This window comes from Lactuca virosa, chromosome 1, assembly GCF_052849685.1.
Source record: "Lactuca virosa cultivar CGN04683 chromosome 1, Lactuca_virosa_CGN04683_v6, whole genome shotgun sequence".
Classification (NCBI taxonomy): domain Eukaryota; kingdom Viridiplantae; phylum Streptophyta; class Magnoliopsida; order Asterales; family Asteraceae; genus Lactuca; species Lactuca virosa.
In genome coordinates this window covers 175,743,019-175,761,278 of record NC_136426.1, presented here as the reverse complement: position 1 = coordinate 175,761,278, position 18,260 = coordinate 175,743,019, and the positions used below count along the sequence as shown (strand labels likewise).

Here is an 18,260-nt window from a genome sequence, read left to right as displayed (position 1 = left end):
AATACCAAAGTAAAAATTATACGGTGTGGTAATGGGAAAGAATTTAGTTGTCTGAAAAAATTACTTTAAGCAAATTTCTATTGTTCAACAAACTTCCACGATTGAAACTCCTCAACAATACGAGCCTTGTCAAGCGAAAACATCGACATATTCTCAATATACGGTGCACGTTACGTTTTCAAGCTAACTTGCCTCTTGAATTTTGGGATATGTGTATCATGGCAGCTAGACATTTCATAAATCACACTCCATCTGTTAATTTGCATGGGAAAACACCTTTTGAGGTCTTGTATGGAAAATCACCGTCACTTGATCATATACGCACATTTAGTTGTCTATGTTATGCTCGCAGTCTGAATTGGTCCAATGATAAGTTTTCAAGCGGTAGTCAAAAATACATTTTTATCGGCTATCCATACGGTAAAAAGAGATGGAGTCTTTATGATTTGGAATTGGGAGATATTATTGAATCGAGAGATGTCATATTCTTGAGAATAAATTTCCTTATTTTGAAAACCTTTCACAACCAACTGTTGATTACGTTCCATCTCATGCAAGCATGGAGGATGATAGTTATTGGGTACCTAATAATAAGACATTGTTGGTTACTACTCCCATCTTAGTGACACAACGACCAGAACAAGAGAACCAACCACCTACATTAGAGCATCAAACGACTAATATTGCAGCAAGTTCTAAAATTCCTCAACAGATTGAACAAGAGAACCAACCAGGTACATTAAATCCACAACAAAAATAGGCCAAAAATGTTGTTGAGGATGATTCTAGCGGTGCTGAAGGTGACATATCCTTGTTAGGTCGAGGACATCGACAACGGTTTTGCATCTACACGACTCAAAGATTATTTAACACATATAACCCATGCATCCTCTACGCTATCCAATTTGTCTATGTCTTCATCTGCGTCATCATGTACGCCGTATTCTATCACCAACTATGTTAATTGTGACAAATTCTCTATGTCCGATAGACATTTTTTGGCAGCAATTACCACAGGAACAGAACCTTCTTGTTACAAGGTGGCAGGCCGTATTGGTGTGATGTCATGCGCAAGGAGATTCATGCATAGATATCTAATGGCACTTGGACGGTAGCAACATTAACTAGAGTTCTTAAAATTTAATTTTCTACAAAATAAGCACAATTATGAAAATTTGAAAAAAAAATTATTGTTTATAAAAAACACAGAAAAAATAATTCTCCAAAAATCATGAAAATTTAAGGGATATCTCCACTCATTATACTTGTGATTTTCTAAAAATAATTTTTTAAAAATAAGGCTTTGAGTTGTTTATTTTTTAATTTTAAGATATATTATTTTTATAAAATATAACGAAAATTTTCTTATCCAAATTCGAAAAAAGCAAATGATACAGTTCTTCGTAATCTTAGTTTTCTTAGTTTGTAAAAGAATATATATTGTGATGTTGATTGGGTAGCTTGTCCTCTGACTCGAAGATCTTTAACTACTTATTTTGTATTTCTTGAAGACTCGCCGATCATTTGGAAAACTAAGAAACAACCGACCTTTTCAAGTGTTGGATTAAGTGTCTAAGGTCTTAACTAAATTGATATAATTTTGATAAGTGAAAGTAAAGTCCTTTTTGGGTTGCCCTTATAATCAGGAAATTGCTTGGATTGATCAAAGGATAGAAAGATAAAATGTTTTATTAATATATTATGTGATCAATATATTAATTAGAAATTGTTAATTAATGATTTCTTAATTTATTATATGAATAATAGATTATTTATATATAATTTATTATTTATTAATCAGAATTAATCTGGAATTAATTTGGGATTAATTTGGGATTAATTGGAATTAGTTAAAGATGCAAGGGGTGAATTGTAGTTATTTAATAGTCGAAGAAAAGAATCAATTCTAGAATAGTCCATTGCATGGATGGTTTTGGAGCCATTCTTAGGGTTTCCAGAAGCCTTCTGATAGTATATAAGGAAAGGATTTGGATTGAGATTAAATCCATTATTTAATCCTTCAAATCTTACTTTGTCCTTAAGTTATCTAGACTATAAATAGGACCCTTGGGCACCTAATTTTCATGGCTCTCTCGTACCTAAAGGGGGGGAACGAAATTCTCCTCTTCTCTCATCTATCTCCTTGAATCCTTGGGTTTCTTGCGTTTTGGGTGTCAACCATTAGAGGCTCGCACACTATTGAAGCTATGTTTTCCAAGGAGCCTACAAGACTTCGATTATCTTGATTGGGATCTACAAAAGGTATGCGTTCTGAATTATGAATTTAATTTCTTCTAGGGTTTATTAGTTTTGTTGTTCAGTAGTATGTTGCTTCAATAGTGTTATGACATAAATCTATTATGTTGCATGTACCCTTAAAAGTATAAGAATTTTTCCGCATTATTACATGTAAAACGATCACTGGTATCAACGCATTAGGTTGTCTAACAATTGAATGTGCATTAGTTGACCTTGAACAAATTGAAGAAAACAGAATCGTCATTTTGTCGCAGCGCCACAACGTGGGCATCTTCTGCCACGTGGTGGCAAATTCCTTATATGTGCTTCTTTTTCTTTTGTCATGATGTGGAGATTATCTGCCACGTTGTGAGGAGCATCTGATCAACGAAATTTTTTCATTTGAATAATTCAAATTTATTAGGATAATTACCTTAGTTAATATTATTTTAATTGTATAAAATATGAACATTTATCTTGATAATCAGATATCCTAAATCTTGAATTTGTGAATTATCCTCATGATTTAATTACATTTAACTATTTGATTAATTAAAGGATTGTTATTGATTAATTTAAATGTCTAATTTAATTAACGTTCGTCCTTTTGATTTTAAAATGTTTAAAATACACCCTTATAATTATATATTAAAAGTTTAAAATTAAATGTATAACATGAGTCAGTCGAATAAATTGTAGGCCTCATTCACGAAGCCATACTCTAAGGGGGTATAAGGAAACGACTTATAAAATGACCGTTATTGGGTGTCCACTCTCACACACCGCTCCGTTGTATGGTGGAGGGTCGTTAGCCGAACGGTTTCGATAGGACATAACCTCATTAAAAGTATAATGATATAATGTAATAGCACCTTTTAAAATCCCCCTCTAGTTACTTTAGGAAAATGTGAAATTGTATGCTAATCGATGAAAACACATATCAATTTTTATGAGTCATTAGTGGAGCGTGTATGGTTAACCAGCACACTAATTTGAGACTATAAAGTTGTTATGATGACACAACTCAAAAATTATAATTAATTGATGGAGCGTGTATGGTTTACCAACACATCAAATTTGAGATGATAAAAGACTTCGAGATTGTCAAGCGGGTTTGCATGGTTATTCACATCTTATTTGTGATCCTTGGCATTCCAATCACAAATCGAAGAGCATAATCTAAGATTAACACGCCATTGATTGTTTAATGATCTCAATAAATCTAGGAGTTTCATTTTGATTGAAACTGGTAAATTGCTTTACCTGCCTAAAATAGATTTGTGATGTGATTACGGCATCCATGGACTTAATTAAACTTTCTTTTTTAGGTTAGATGGAATCCTCTCCCACCTCCTCACTCACCTTCTAATTATAGATTCTCTTTTTCTCTATTGAGAATGACTCATTTCTTATGGCATCTTCCTCGTTTTTTATGTTGGGAAAGATGTCTATAACAAGCATATCTCTTAAGTCAATAATGCATCAACTTTAGATAAGTTGTTATTCCCATAAAATGTAGGTTTTTCAAATATGTTTCTCTTGCATCATTATGTCTATGTCCTCGATGTTCCAAAAAATGACCTTTTGTGAACATGGGAACATATGAAATGAATTTGCAAATGAGTGAAATGTTTCACCAAATGGAAAACCAAGAGATATTTGAAAATCATCAAAAGTTCCTAATTGCATTTGAATTGAAGAAAAGAGTTTTGTATGTAATCAATGAGAGCTACATAGACAAACTATAGAGTCTTAATGTTACCCTTGATAAGAGTCTTGCTATAGATCTTGTGCTTGGATCTTTCATTAATTCTTATGATAATTTCAACTTGATTTATCATATGGATAGTATGGGGAAAACATTGATGAGATTCTTAAAAACTATATAGCTAAAACGGTGAATTCTTGCAATAAATGCAAAGTGTGTGTCCTCTATTCCATGCAACCATGATTCAAACGAGGTAAGTCGCAATGAATGCAATGACAAGGATCATAGGAAACGAAGTTTCCCTAAGTACTTTGAGATGGTAAAGTCAAATGTCTGACTCTACATCAAGTGCTTGAATAATCAAACTCCAAATACATCCAATCCATAGTTCCTTGATGCATGATGTGATAATCACATTTCGATGGCATTACAAAATCTATAAGAAGAAAAAAAAGTCTAAGCATCGAAAGCTAAATCTAATCATTGGAATGGACGAATGTAGTATATCTTAATGATTGTGCATTTTGAGCTTCTGTTTAGTAATGGAGTTAGTATAAATCTAGTCGATTTCGGTTACTCTTCGGAGATGTCTAGAAACCAAATTTCATCTTATGCGTTGTATAAACATAAATTTCAATTTTTATTTAATAATGGAAACGCGAGCATTCTAGTATATATATAAAGTTGATGGTTTTATGTTTAAAACAACTTATTGCAATTAGAATTTTTGAAATTGTAGGTTGTGTTTCTAATAGTAGCAGTGATGACTTGAACATTGATTCTTCAAATAGTTTAGATATGATTGTGCTTATGGCATGATCGCCTTAGCAACGTAAGTGAGAATCGCATGACCAAGCTCCAATTGGACCGGAATTGAAATCATTCGACATTGAGTTGGATGATGTATGCGAGTCTTGTATGTTGGCAAGATGACTTGGTCACCATTTATATGGACATGTATTGGACACAAATGATTATTCGATCTTGTACAGGTTAATGTGTGTGGACCCATCAGATCCACCATAAAGGACAATATATACTACTATGTCATATTTGTTGATAGGTTCAATAGATGTGGTTATGTTTAAATGATCAAGCATAATTCTGACACTTTATAAAGGTTTAAAGAGTATTAGAACAAGGTAGGGAATCAATTGGGCAAGAAGATAAAGGTTCTTCAATCTGAAAGGAAAGGAGAATGCCTTTGTATCAGGTTCTACGATCATCATAGAGATTGTGGAATGGTTTCCATAATTTGGTTCTCGAAGGACATCATAATGTGAAAATGTTACTAAAAGGAGAATCAAATCATATATGGTTCGATCTATGATGAATCGTGCTTCGCTATCATTCACAAATTTTTTGGAATATACACTTGAATTAGTAGAGCATTCTTAAACCTTGTATCCAACTAAGTAGGTTTTGATAACACCTCATGAAATGTGGAGTTGGAAAGTTCCATCACATTTAGATCTAGTATTGTGAGGTCTTTCGTTAAATGAGAAACCAATGACCCACTTGAATCGAGATCTATAATGTGTTACATTGTCGGGTATTCACTGGAGACTATTGATATTTGTGCTTATAGCTCAAAAGGAATGTTCCTTGAGAGAATGATTATGTAGATATCAAGAAGTCAGTGAGAGTCACATTGAACTTTCAAAAATCCGAGATATGACCGACAATGAACCTATAGTCGACACCAGCTCTCAACTTGAAGTTGATAAACCGATTGAGTCAAATGACATTCCCTTACCTCTTCGAAAGAAATAGTAGAGTTAGAGCACCATCCAAGTTTTTAGAGTTTTATCTAACTATATAAGGAGATACGTTGATTAATGATAAAACATTGATCAATTTAGATAAGCTTAATACCTACTAGGAAGCAATAGTGAGCCCTATGGTTGCTATTAGAATAGTCTAAGGATAGCGAAATTATATCCTTGAAGGATAACTAATTTTGAAATTGGTTTATCCTAAATTTCGTCTTGTGATAATGGTTTGAGATTAGATCTTCAATGTGAAGACGAATATGGATGAGAATGTACACACATTCAAAGCTAATATGGTAGACATAGGTTTCGCTTAGAACTCAAGAAATTGATTATGAGGAAACGTTATTACTAGTAGTTGAGAAAGGTCTATTTGGTTATTTTGTTGCCATTTTTGCCTTCTTTCATTAATGGTATGGTAAAGTGGATGTTTAAACAACTTTCCTCGATTGGAAACCTTCAGAGGATATATGACATATTTTGAAAGGATTTAAACATAAAAAGTATCCAAAGAAGGTGTGTAGGCTTGAGAAATCCATTCGCAGATTTAGACAAGCATTGCATAGAGTACATGTCAAAGTCAAGAGTGTTGTCTTTCTAGAAATCCAGATGAGCCTTGAGTACATGTCAAAGGTAGTGGGAGTGTCGTTATCTTCCTTGTATTACATATAGATGACAATACTACTCATAGGAAACATTACCCTAGGTTGCAAGGTGCAAAAGCTTGAGAATTGTTTTGCTATGATGGACAGAGGAAAAGCGACATTGATACTTGGTATTTGGATCTAAATGTATAGATCGAAATGTTTAATAGGATTCTAATCAAAGCACAATGTATTGAAATGTTTCAACATAAAAAATTCTATGAAAGAGATTGTTCGTATGCTTTATAGCAAGGACTTCAATGAATCTCAAAGTCGTATCTTCTAGTCATGAAAATGACAAGATAAGTCATGTCCCATATGCTTTGGATATAGGATCGATCATTAATGCTATGACTTATGCTTATTCTGATGTCTTAGATTATTTGAGCATTGTGAAATTGGATAAGAAATTGGCATATGACTAAATTGCTAGTTAACTGTCAAGAACATTTTGAGGTATTGAAAGATATCAAGGAATGGTTTCTTGTAGACAAAAGAGAACATGATTAAAATAAGTTAGAGTGACATGAATTTTAGAGATTACTTTAAGTCATACTCTAAATGGATATTCATTTTAATTTGTAATATTAAAGGTTTCATGTAGGAGATGGTGGTAGATTCGACAATGTGGGTAAGACCATATTGGTGAAAGTAAAGTATCCAAGGAACGTACCTTGACTAGAAAGCTTCATATTTGACCTTGGATTTGTTTTAAGTAACAAATTTCCATTAGAAACATTATGTGAAAGTGAAATTATATTGACTAAGGATTTTTTAGATCACAGAAGGTTAATGCATAAAAGGAAGAAATTCCACTACATCCAAGATATACATGTGGATGGATTCCTAGTTGTGAAGTGAATATCTTTCTGATGATTCATTCTCAATAGTGATGACCAAAGGAAAATATGATATGTATGCTAAGAGCATTGGCATGAGATATGTTAACAAGTTTAGTCGTTAAGTTGATTACCTCAAAACATTTATACAATAGATTAATCTATAATTCTTATGGTGATTAAATAATAGGGAATTATTTATATTCAAATAGTGTGAAGCCATAGAACAATTAGTTTATTATTGTGTTTCATTTTGCGTGTCATTTCCTGATTATTAATTTATTCAAAATGCCGCAGTCAATGATAGTTTTAGGAGTAATTATTAATTTAACACTGTGATGAATTTATTGTAAATTGTCTTTAGGGATTGAACATTGCATAAGGATTGCTGCAATATTCATGAGTACTTTGAAAATAACTATTTTAAGTGTTGGTTAAACCCGCACTTAGAGATTAATTCATGGATTCAATCATGAGTAATTTGAAGACGATAAAATCTTCTATTCTTTAAACATATATATATATATATATATATATATATATATATATATATATACATATATATATATATATATATATATATATATATATATATATATATATATAAGTCATATGTTTCAAAACGCATCTCGTAATTGGGTGTTATAAAGTGTAATTCCATGCATGATTTGGTGGGTTAAATTGATGATTGTATAGTCGAAGCTTATTCGTTCCTTTTTCCTTAATAGGAAATGTGATATCTTTGGGCCCCTCAATAGTTTGTTGCTGACATCTGAAGTGCTTCGCCGAACTCGAACTTCATTGATGTGTTCAATTACTAGTCTGATTTTAGTCGTCATAAATCGGGAAATCAAGAAACAAAATCTTGGACTAGGAGATTGATTATAATCTATGTCTCATGTGCATATTGTATCTTGTAGAATGAAGGAATAGATATCACTTATCTTAGGACCAACATGTAATCATAGTTTGGCAGTGTCTTTGGATAACACTCCTTACTAGTTATTCGGAGCTGTACTTGTAATTGTAGTTAGACACTTATCCAAGTGGGATATTGTTGTATTAAGTGTCTAAGATCCTAACTAAATTGGTATAATTTTGATGAATGAAAGTAAAGTCTTGTTTGGGTTGCCATCATAACCAGTAAATGGTTGGGATTGATCAAAGGAGGGGGAGAGAGAGAGAGAGAGATAGAGAGATAAAATGTTTTGTTAATATATTATGTGATTAATATATTAATTAGAAACTGTTAATTAATGATTTGTTAATTTATTATATGAATATAAATTTGCTAGAAATAATTGATTAATTATTAATCAGAATTAATCTGGAATTAATTAGGGGTTAATTTGAGTTAATTAAAGATACAAGGGGTGAATTATAATTATTTAATAGTTGAACAGAAGAGGAAATTCTAGAATAGTCCATGGTATGGATGGTTTTGGAGAAATTCTTAGGGTTTCCAGAACCCTCATGATGGTATATCAGGAAAGGAATTTGATTGGGATTAAATCCATTGTTTAATCCTTCGAATCTTGATTTGTCACTAAGTTACGTAGACTATAAATAAGACCCTTAGGCATCTAATTTTCGTCGCTCTTTCATACCTAAGAGGGGGGGGGGAACTAAATTCTCCGCCTCAGTCCCCTCTCTCCTTCAATCCTAGGGTTTCTTGCATTTTTTATGTGAACCATTAGAGGCTCGCACATTATTGGAGCTAGGTTTCCAAGGAGACTACAAGACTTCGATTATCATGATTGGGATCTACAAAAGGTATGTGTTTTTAATTATGAATTTGATTTCTACTAAGGTTTATTAGTTTTGTCGTTCAATAGTATGTTGGTTCAATAGTGTTATGACATAGATCTATTAGGTTTCATGTACCCTTAAGAGGCAGAATATCGAGCACTTGTTGCTGTGTCATCCGAATAGAAATGGTTAAATGGCATGTTTGGTGTTCACATCCTGCTCTTATGCTTATCTCTTGCGACAACCACTTTGATCTTCAACTTGATTTAATTGAATCTAGTATTCCATGAATTTATAAAACATATTGAAATCGACTATCACTTCATTGGAGATGAAATTAGCAGTTGTGTGATTCTTCTAACCTATGTCTCTACCACTTATCAGCTAGCCGATATTCTAAACAAATATCTATCCCAACACACTTTTGACACTACATAGCAAGCTGGGCATCTCGAATCTCCATGCTCCACCTTGAACGGGTGTTTATGGGTATATGTAACTTTTATAGTTGTCATATTTTACGTATATCTTTTATAATTTACGATAATATCACATTCCTTGGTTAAGGGAGATAATTATATAGTCTCTATTTCATAAGAGATTTAGTCTGTTGGTTTTTAGGCTTTCTATGTAAAATTCCTTCCCTGTATAAGTTCCTACAACATTGAGATCAATAGCACAAAACCATTTTTCTCATTCTTTGTGGTTTGTCACTTAAACCACACTATATCCCCTCCTAAATAAAATATTAACAAAATCAATAAAAAGAAGGTTAATGTTATTAAAATTGGAGAATGAGGCCTATGAGTTCATTTTAACCAAGTCATTTGGATACTAAGTTCAAGGTTTTAGTATATTCATCGTGTTATATATAGTTAGCTATTGCTAGAATTCACCGTTTTAGCTATATAGTTAGCTTTTGGTAGAATTCACCATTTTAGCCCTTAAAAGTCTTTTGTAAAACTGGTCTAGAGAGTAGAGAATATGTTTTTTGGGTTTTCCACATATGGCTTGTTTGCGGTTTTGTTTACGTCAAAATTTAAGAAACCTCGAACCGAACATCAAGTGTAGTTTAACCAAAAACACAAACCTAAAGCAGTAGAACTTGATGATTTTTTAAACAACTAATTTATTAGAACTTTTGTTTCAGTGTGCGATTCCACTTGTAAATATCTTAATACTCAGCATATGTAAGTAAGCATATATAAAAAGTTTTATATAAAAGGTTTTTGTTCAAAGGTGGAGAAATTCATTGTTACACAAATCATGTATGGGTGTGTGAAAGAAAGTGAGAGTGAGAGTGGAAGGGAATGACTTACAGGGCATAGATTTTGGAAGATGCTATAAGATATCTTTTTCTTTTTTTCTTTAACCTGACGGTAATAAATATATTGAACCATTGAAATAAATAGATTAATCTTAAATTTTACAATAGAAAAAAAATCCTTTATTGGAAGAAACATACCAAGAACATTATAGCCTGTCTGATATGTTTAAGTTTGTCCCAAGCTAAACCTGTATACTGTAATATAAAAAAACATTATTTAGATCTAATAGTAGCCACATAAGCCTTAACTATTTTATCACGAAAGAGCTACTACAAAAAATATTACTTCCCCGATTTTAATTCCGGTCCTTTTTGGCGAGCTAGGGATTTACATACATTATCATAAAGAAACATAAATACTAGAGATTTAATATTTCTTAAACTCATGAAAACACATTTAGGAGAAATATGATGCCTAAAGGAGAAAATGGTCAAAAAAAATGTCGAAACAAAAAGTTGTCTAAAAGGTTCCAAGAATCTTAATACATCTCATAAACACCACTGGCACATATTTGAGTGTATATCATTGAGTTAAAACACTTTTATAAAAGAAAATGGTTAAGTGGTCAAAGAAAAGGGGACAAATGGTTAAAATGACAAAAATGCTTATTATGTGCTTATAAAGCATATTTGGCTCTTGAAATGGACTTGAAATAATATTGGAAGGACTAGATTAACGAGAAATAAGGAAGGGAGGTAGTAGAGCTATTCTTGAGAAATTATTACACAAATAGGTTAGGTTATACTATTTATGAGAAATTATTACACAAATGGGTTAGGTTATACTTAGTAAACTATATGAAATGATTGTGGGACATTGTATTGTTGAAAAATACAATTTTTTTAACGAAATAGGTTTGATGCATGATCAATAAACAATAAGCAAGGGGAATAGTAGAGCTAGTCATACCTAGCTTCTAAGGTTAGTACGTGTTATCATTTTCCCACATTTGGGGACATGACAAAATGATTTTATGATAATGAAATGAAATGCTTTCACATATGAAACGTTTTTAAGGGAAAGTGTTAAATGTTTTTGAAAATAATGTTTTGAAAGAATGCATTGAAAGTGCGATTGTTTTGAAAGCAAAGAATATTTTGGAAGAACGAATGTTTGATATGTGAAATGTGTCTTTTCAAAGTACATTTTCCTATGAATCTATGTTATTATAAATGATGATATGAGTATTGATAATATGGAAAATGAAAGCTAAAAAGAAAGTAAAACGGAAAGAATGTAAAGAGACTATGAAAACTATTCGATCCATAATTACTCATAAGAGGCATTAGAGGAATCTACTGGGGTGGTACCTTCCCCGTCGTGAAGTAGATGTCCTATTGGAAATGATGCCTTGGTGGGCTGATTTGTTCTTTCCACATTGGTCTAGACTTGGGAGTGGTTCTTTTATCGAACGCAGACCCTAAGTATAAAAGTGGCAATGGTTTAACACCAGAATTAGCCCTTACTGAAAGAATGAATGGAATGTGAAAAGAAATTCCTTTTGAATTATGTTACGACTAATGAAATGTTTTGATATGGAACAAATTATGGAAAATGTCTATTTGAAATATGTTTTTCAAAGATGATATAACTTTAATGAAAATGTGATAAATTTTTGGGTCACAAACCCGCGTAGCTCACGAAATTTTTTTGTCTTGCTTATCTCTTTTTAGTGTCATGTATCCCAGGATGCAGTTAAGGAGAAAAAAATGATAGATGGAAGATAGAAGTTAAGACATAGAGAATGGAGTCGAACTTGTTAACTTCCTTTTTAAATGATATTGATGTAATTATGATATTTTTGATATGGTTTGTATGATGCTTAATGGTAACACCTGATGTTTTAATCATGAATGTTTTTGTCAGACCTTTTTTTTTGTTAAACGCGGTTTAATACCCGTAATGATTTTGTTAAAACAATGGAATTTTATTTTTTGAAACTTTTTTTGAAAATTTTAGGTTGTTACAGTTTGGTATTAGATTTGTAGTTTAAGCTAATTAAGATTGGATCATTCCACTCCTAGGCTTATACTTTTCTTATTGGAAGTATGAATGATTTATAGGATTCATGTGCCTTAAGTTAGGTAGAATTTTGTGTAACAAGTGATAGTAAGGAAATGGCATACTTAATATTTATGAAGCTCTAGATAAGTTAGAATGACATGTAGAATACTTCGTTGAGTGTTTATAAAATGAATACCGGATGTAAGACTAGTGTATGGAAAATATAAACTAATGGATCTAAATGTCCTAAGTGGTGAAGTCAAGGTCTGTTATGTATGATGCGAGTATAATAGTATAGGGCTCGTACTATTATAAACACATGATACATACACGAACTCGATGGAATCATGTAGGAGTTTTTGTGAAATGTGTAAGGATTTAAGTGACATAGGGACATAAAGGACACAAAGCTTGTGTCAAATAAGAATCATGAAGGAGTTTAAAGCATGTTAATAGATAATGGAAATTTTTTGTAGCTTTGACTTTTTTTGTCAAAGTCAATTAGCTAGTATAAAAATAAAAAATTATTTGGTATATATTTGATATACGTTCAAAACTGAGTTCGTACTCTTTTAGTACCATTGGTAGTGAGTTAGAAACACCAAGTAATGAAGCGAATTGAGTTATTAATGTTATTAACAAACAATTAGCTAAAAAGGGACATAGTTGAGTTGTGGTAAAATTCTAAAATGGGAAAAGAATTTGAACTCCAAATTTATGATTAAGAAACTACTTGAAGTTGTTTATTTGGAACAAACTTATGTCACTACACAGTAGTGATAACTTGAATTTACAAGCAAGTTGGTGGAAAAAAGAACGGAATGGAATCATGTTTTCCATCTTTAAATGAAAGTAAATACTCAGATGTGATTGACGACATGGGAAAGTGATCTAATGACCTAATTGTCAAAATGATAATACGATGAAAAAAGTGAGATAACACAAGAAAGCACGATCAAGACAACTTAAGAAGAATCTTGGTATCATTCACTCAATGAGATCTTTTTAGGATCCTAAGGAGTTAGAAACCAGATGAAAACAATATTAGATGTCGGGTATGATGGTAGTTATGGAAGAAGGGTAATGGGTCATTAATCCAATGCACTAGACCAGTGAATGAAGTTACTACAAGGGAAGAAGAATAGTGTGAGATACTTGAAGGTATTTCTTGAGCCGAAAATGAGACAAATAATATGAAGACTGTCTCGAATCATGCAAATAATGAAACTAAAAATTAATGATGATAAGTCTATAAGAGTAATATACCCTAGGGTAATAGACTACTATTATGAACAATTTAATGGGAGCAACTTTGTAAGCTCTAGTTACAAGTTTCGTGATTAGTGATGAAAAGTTAATATTATGTGGAGAACGTGATGAGGGCATTAGAAGGAATAAGACTTCAACATGTGATAACTTGATGTTAAAGGAGCGATAGATGGAATATGTTCTATTATCGATCAAGGAGGAAGACAACTTCACATGATGGAATATCAAAGAATGAAAATTGAACATCAAATATCTTATAGTACTAACAATGTGTGAACAAAAATAAATAGCACTTAAAGTTTGTTAAAAAGGATTGTCGAGAAGACAACGACAAGTAAAGTATCTTTTTTAAAGTTCCATGAATGAGTCAGAGAGACGAACTACTATTGTGTGAGAATCAAAGGATGATTTGGACCATAAAAGAAATGTCATCATTTATTTTAAAGGTTAGATGATGAGAAGGATACAGAAGTGTTGTGGTGCGGTATTACAAGAACTCACGACACTCTGGAGGTTGAGTAAGAATAACACATGGTGCTTAATGTTGGATTAGGTGTCTTAGCCAATAACTATATTGGTATATACTTGAATTAAAAGAAAAGTCCTTTTGGGTTGCCCTCAAATCTAGTAATTGACTAGAATGACTTTTGGAGATAGTGGTTGATTTATTGGTTTATTATATGATTAATAAATAGCAATAAATAATTTATTAATATATTATGAGATTAATATATTAATTAGAAATAATATAATTTAATATTAATAAGACATTAATTGGAATTATTTTTGGGATTAATTGGATTAATTAAAAATGCAAGGAAATAAGTTGTAATTGTTAAGCAGTTGAACAAGAGATGGATTTTATAATATTCTAGGGTTGGCCAAAATTTTGAAGGCTCATTAGGGAATTCAAGATTATTCCATATAGATAATATGCATAATAAGGAAAGTAGATAAAATCAAGATTTTAAATAATATTATTTTATTTCAAATTAGGGTTATCTAGGGTTTTTCTATCAGCTATAAATAGGGCCTTCAGCATACAATTTTCAGCCACTATTATTCTAAGTAGGAATTATCGAAAATCCTCTCCCCACTCCCCTCTCCTCAAGTATTCTACTTGCTAGGGTTTGGGTACAAATCATCACAAACACGAGATTTATGGTGCTTGCTTTCTAGAGCTTGTTTAATAAGGATTTGATTGATTATTTATAATAATAATCAAAAGAAATGTAAACCCTAATCCCTTTGTGAGTTTCAATTATAGTAGGGTTTTCCTAGGGTTCTTTGATGTTCATATATTATAAATATCAATACAGAAAACTAAGATCCAAATAGGTTGCATGTGAACTTAAGTGTTAAGTTTTTCTGCCACATGATTTAATTATAATCTAAAAACTCACCAGTGGTATCAGAGCCGCAGTTTTATATTTGATTGTTCATAATAGTGAATAGATCAAAATTAAGGTTTATAGAAATTAAACCTTAATAGTCATGATTTTCGACTTTGCTAGGGTTTCTTAAAACCGTAGCCTCCCTAACCCTATTTTCGAAAATGGGGGAGCCTTTCTAGGGTTTTATCTTGTTTCCTTAATTATTGTTTTAAAAACCTTAAAATTTAAATAATTAGACCTGATAAACCAAACTCTATTTTCAAAAATTAGGAGAGTCTGGATTAGGAATAAATTTGAATTATTTTATTAATTGTTTAATTTAAATAATTATTTAATCCCTAAAAGACTTAATTAATTTATTTAATTATTTAATTAAAAGATAAAGATAAATCATAATTATTTAATATTAATTAATTTAAATAATTTATATTTAAACTTTGTATTTTCAAAAGTTTTAAAGTACACATTATATATATACTAATAAAAGCTTAATATATTATATGTATAAGATAACTCAGTCAAATCAATAGTAGGTGTCATTCACGAAACGATGCTATAAAAAGGGTGTAAGGAAGTGACCTATAAAATAGTCGTTGAATGGGTGTCCACTGTCACTCACCGCCTCCTATGTGGTGTAGGGTCGTTAGCCGAATGAATTTTATATGACATAATCTCATTAAAAGTATAATGGTGTAAAAGTACTATAACATTATTTAAATAAAAATCTCACTCTGGTTACTTTAGGAAAAATGTGAAAAGTATGCTAATCCATGAAAAACGCACAACATACTTTAATATGTCGTTAGTGGAGCGTATGTGGTTGACCAACACACTAATAGGGACCTTAAAGAGAAATGATGGGTTCTCCAAAAATTATCATTGGTAATGGAGCATGTGTGGTTAACCGGCATATTAATTAGAGATAATAAATGACATCGAGGTTGATAAGCATGTTTGCATGGTTATTCACATCTTGTTTGCGATCCTCGGCATCCCAGTTAAAAAATTAAGAGTAGAATCTGAGATTAAAAATGCAATTGATAAGATTCAATGAATCTTAAAAGATCTAGGAGTTTCATAAGATTGAAATTGGTAAAAGCCCTACCTACCTAAAATAGATTCGAATTTGATTATAACATCCCTCTTCAAAGTTCGAATAGAAAATATGGATCCTAGCCTTAATTTAAATTTTGGGTTAATAATTAAGGATTAAAATCAAATAACTTGAATTATCTTTTCTCCTAATTTTAGATGTCATATGAAGATATAAATGGTCTTCCTTGTTCTTTTGGAAATGGTTTTCCCCGTCCTTCTAAATATGATCTTCCACATTCTGATCAAGGTGAAAATGTTTTCCCTTCTTCGGGAATTAGTGGAACTGGACATCATGATTCTTCGACTCTTCCACCTCCTCCTCATGTGATTCTCCCAAAGTCATGTTTTCCACAAGTTGAAAGATATGAGACTACTCGATCCTTATTGGCATGTAAACATCAAGATGGAAACTCTATGTGTGCGTATGTTCTGAAAATGAAATCGTATATTGACAAGTTGAATATATTAGGTGTCGTTGTCCCAAGGGAGCAATCCATTGATCGGGTTCTTCTTTCACTTTCAAAGTCATACGATCAGTTCATTGAGAACAATTAGATGAAGAATATCGATGTGACCCTAATTGATCAAACCCAAATGTTGATTGTTGCTGAAGCAGAAATGCTTAAGAGCATATCTGAAGCATAGATTCCTATAGGTTCTAATTCATAGGTTTTGGTGGACATTGACAATGGTGATCTAGAAAATATTTCTCTTCCCAATGGAAAGGGGTTGTACAAGATCAAACCGTTTGATGATATGGTAAAGAGAAAGGCTTGTTCTGCAATCGTTCCATGTGTTAACCCCAAAGAGTCCATTTATTTCTACTACCAATTAAAGGGACATTGAAAACGAAGCTATCAAAAATACTTCAAAGATCTCAGAGATAGTAAAGCCAAGTTGTGTGACAATACTTCAGGTACATCCATTATCTGACTCCATTATTTTATTCGTTCATATTCATAGACACTTAACACATGATATGATGATCACATTTTGATGATATTAAAGGATCTAAGAGAAAACAGGAAGCTTGAGAAAGGTGAGCTAAATCTGATCGTGAGAAATGGACTTTGGTCTCACGGTTCGAAGATCAGAATTTGCAGCTACTACTAAGGATAATTTAATATATTGCTATTACTCTTCAGAGATGTCTAGAAACGTAGTTTTCATTTTATGCATTGTAAGGAAAAGTTCCTATTTTCTGTTTGTTTTCAATAAAAGTGAATTTTTAGTTTATTTGGATGCCTTATTTTTTATTTCCTTGCAATGGCATCTATGTGTAACACCCGCATATTCGGGCTGGTCAATTTAGAGACAATAAGCGTTAAAAACGACTTTTGATAGAAGATTATTTAGAATAAATAATCTTAACTAAGCTATAGTATATGTCACAAGGGTTCCCTACATATAAAGAACGCTGACATCCGAGTTATAACGAAGAAGTTATGACACGTCGAAGTTTTACGGCTAAACCAGCACGGCACCGCGTAACGTAAAATGTAAATTTATGATAAATTACTTTTTTGCCTTAGGAATCTAAACAAAAGTCGTAGTATATGTTAAACCAAGAATGTACATAAAAAGAACGTCCAAATCTGACTTCGTATGAGGAAGTTATGATTTTTCCAAGATTAGGATAACAGTGCACATCCCGGAAATAGAATTTTAGATCGATCGATTTTTAGCCGACACAACCTAAATGAGAATTGAAGATCTCATTAATAGGAGTTCAACGATAAAAAGACAGTAGAAAACGGAGTCCGTATGTAGAAGTTATGAATTTTACACTGTCATTAACAATGTAATCTTCTCATACTGTTAAATTTAAAATCGATCAAGAATTAGTCGATGGGGTCAAAAGGAAAGTTCTAGATCCCATTGCTACTAATGCGTGGATATAAAGAACGTCAAAACTGTAGCTCATATGCAAAAGTTACAGAAGTTATAAGATAAATAGTTTTTGGAATAACCAGGAGGCGACACATGGCGCGATCTGAGCCATTGCTTCCTCACCACGACTCTCCACCAGTGGTGACACCTGACCACGAACATAAAACATTCAACTATGTGTTATGTATGCATGTTATCTTTGTTCTTGATATCTATGCTAGATGAACCGAATATACATGTTTTATTTGATTTAAACTATATATGTGTTTTATACCTATAAAAATATTGGGTAAAGGTGGGTAGATGAATGATGAGAGATGAAAGATGATA

The 18,260-nt window shown here is 31.9% G+C and overlaps 1 protein-coding gene across 6 annotated transcripts in view; it reads right to left on the bottom strand.

Annotated features, from left to right (window-relative positions):
* The window catches only part of LOC145161573 (myosin-6-like), a 55,041-nt gene that overhangs the window by 4,864 nt on the left and 31,917 nt on the right, over positions 1-18,260 (bottom strand). For 3 of the 6 annotated variants that reach the window (XR_013738539.1, XM_079081141.1, XM_079081125.1), the window contains exons 8-9: positions 10,416-10,472; positions 10,270-10,323 (exon numbers count right to left, since the gene is read on the bottom strand). The exons of 2 other annotated variants lie outside the window; for them this stretch is intronic. Coding sequence is in view for 2 of the 4 variants with exons in the window: in XM_079081141.1 (XP_078937267.1) it covers positions 10,270-10,323; positions 10,416-10,472 (111 nt within the window). In the remaining 2 variants the exon portion in view is untranslated. Of the gene's footprint in view, positions 1-10,269; positions 10,324-10,415; positions 10,473-11,588; positions 11,699-18,260 lie in introns of all 6 variants that reach the window. One more of the 6 variants, XR_013738546.1, reaches the window with a different exon arrangement.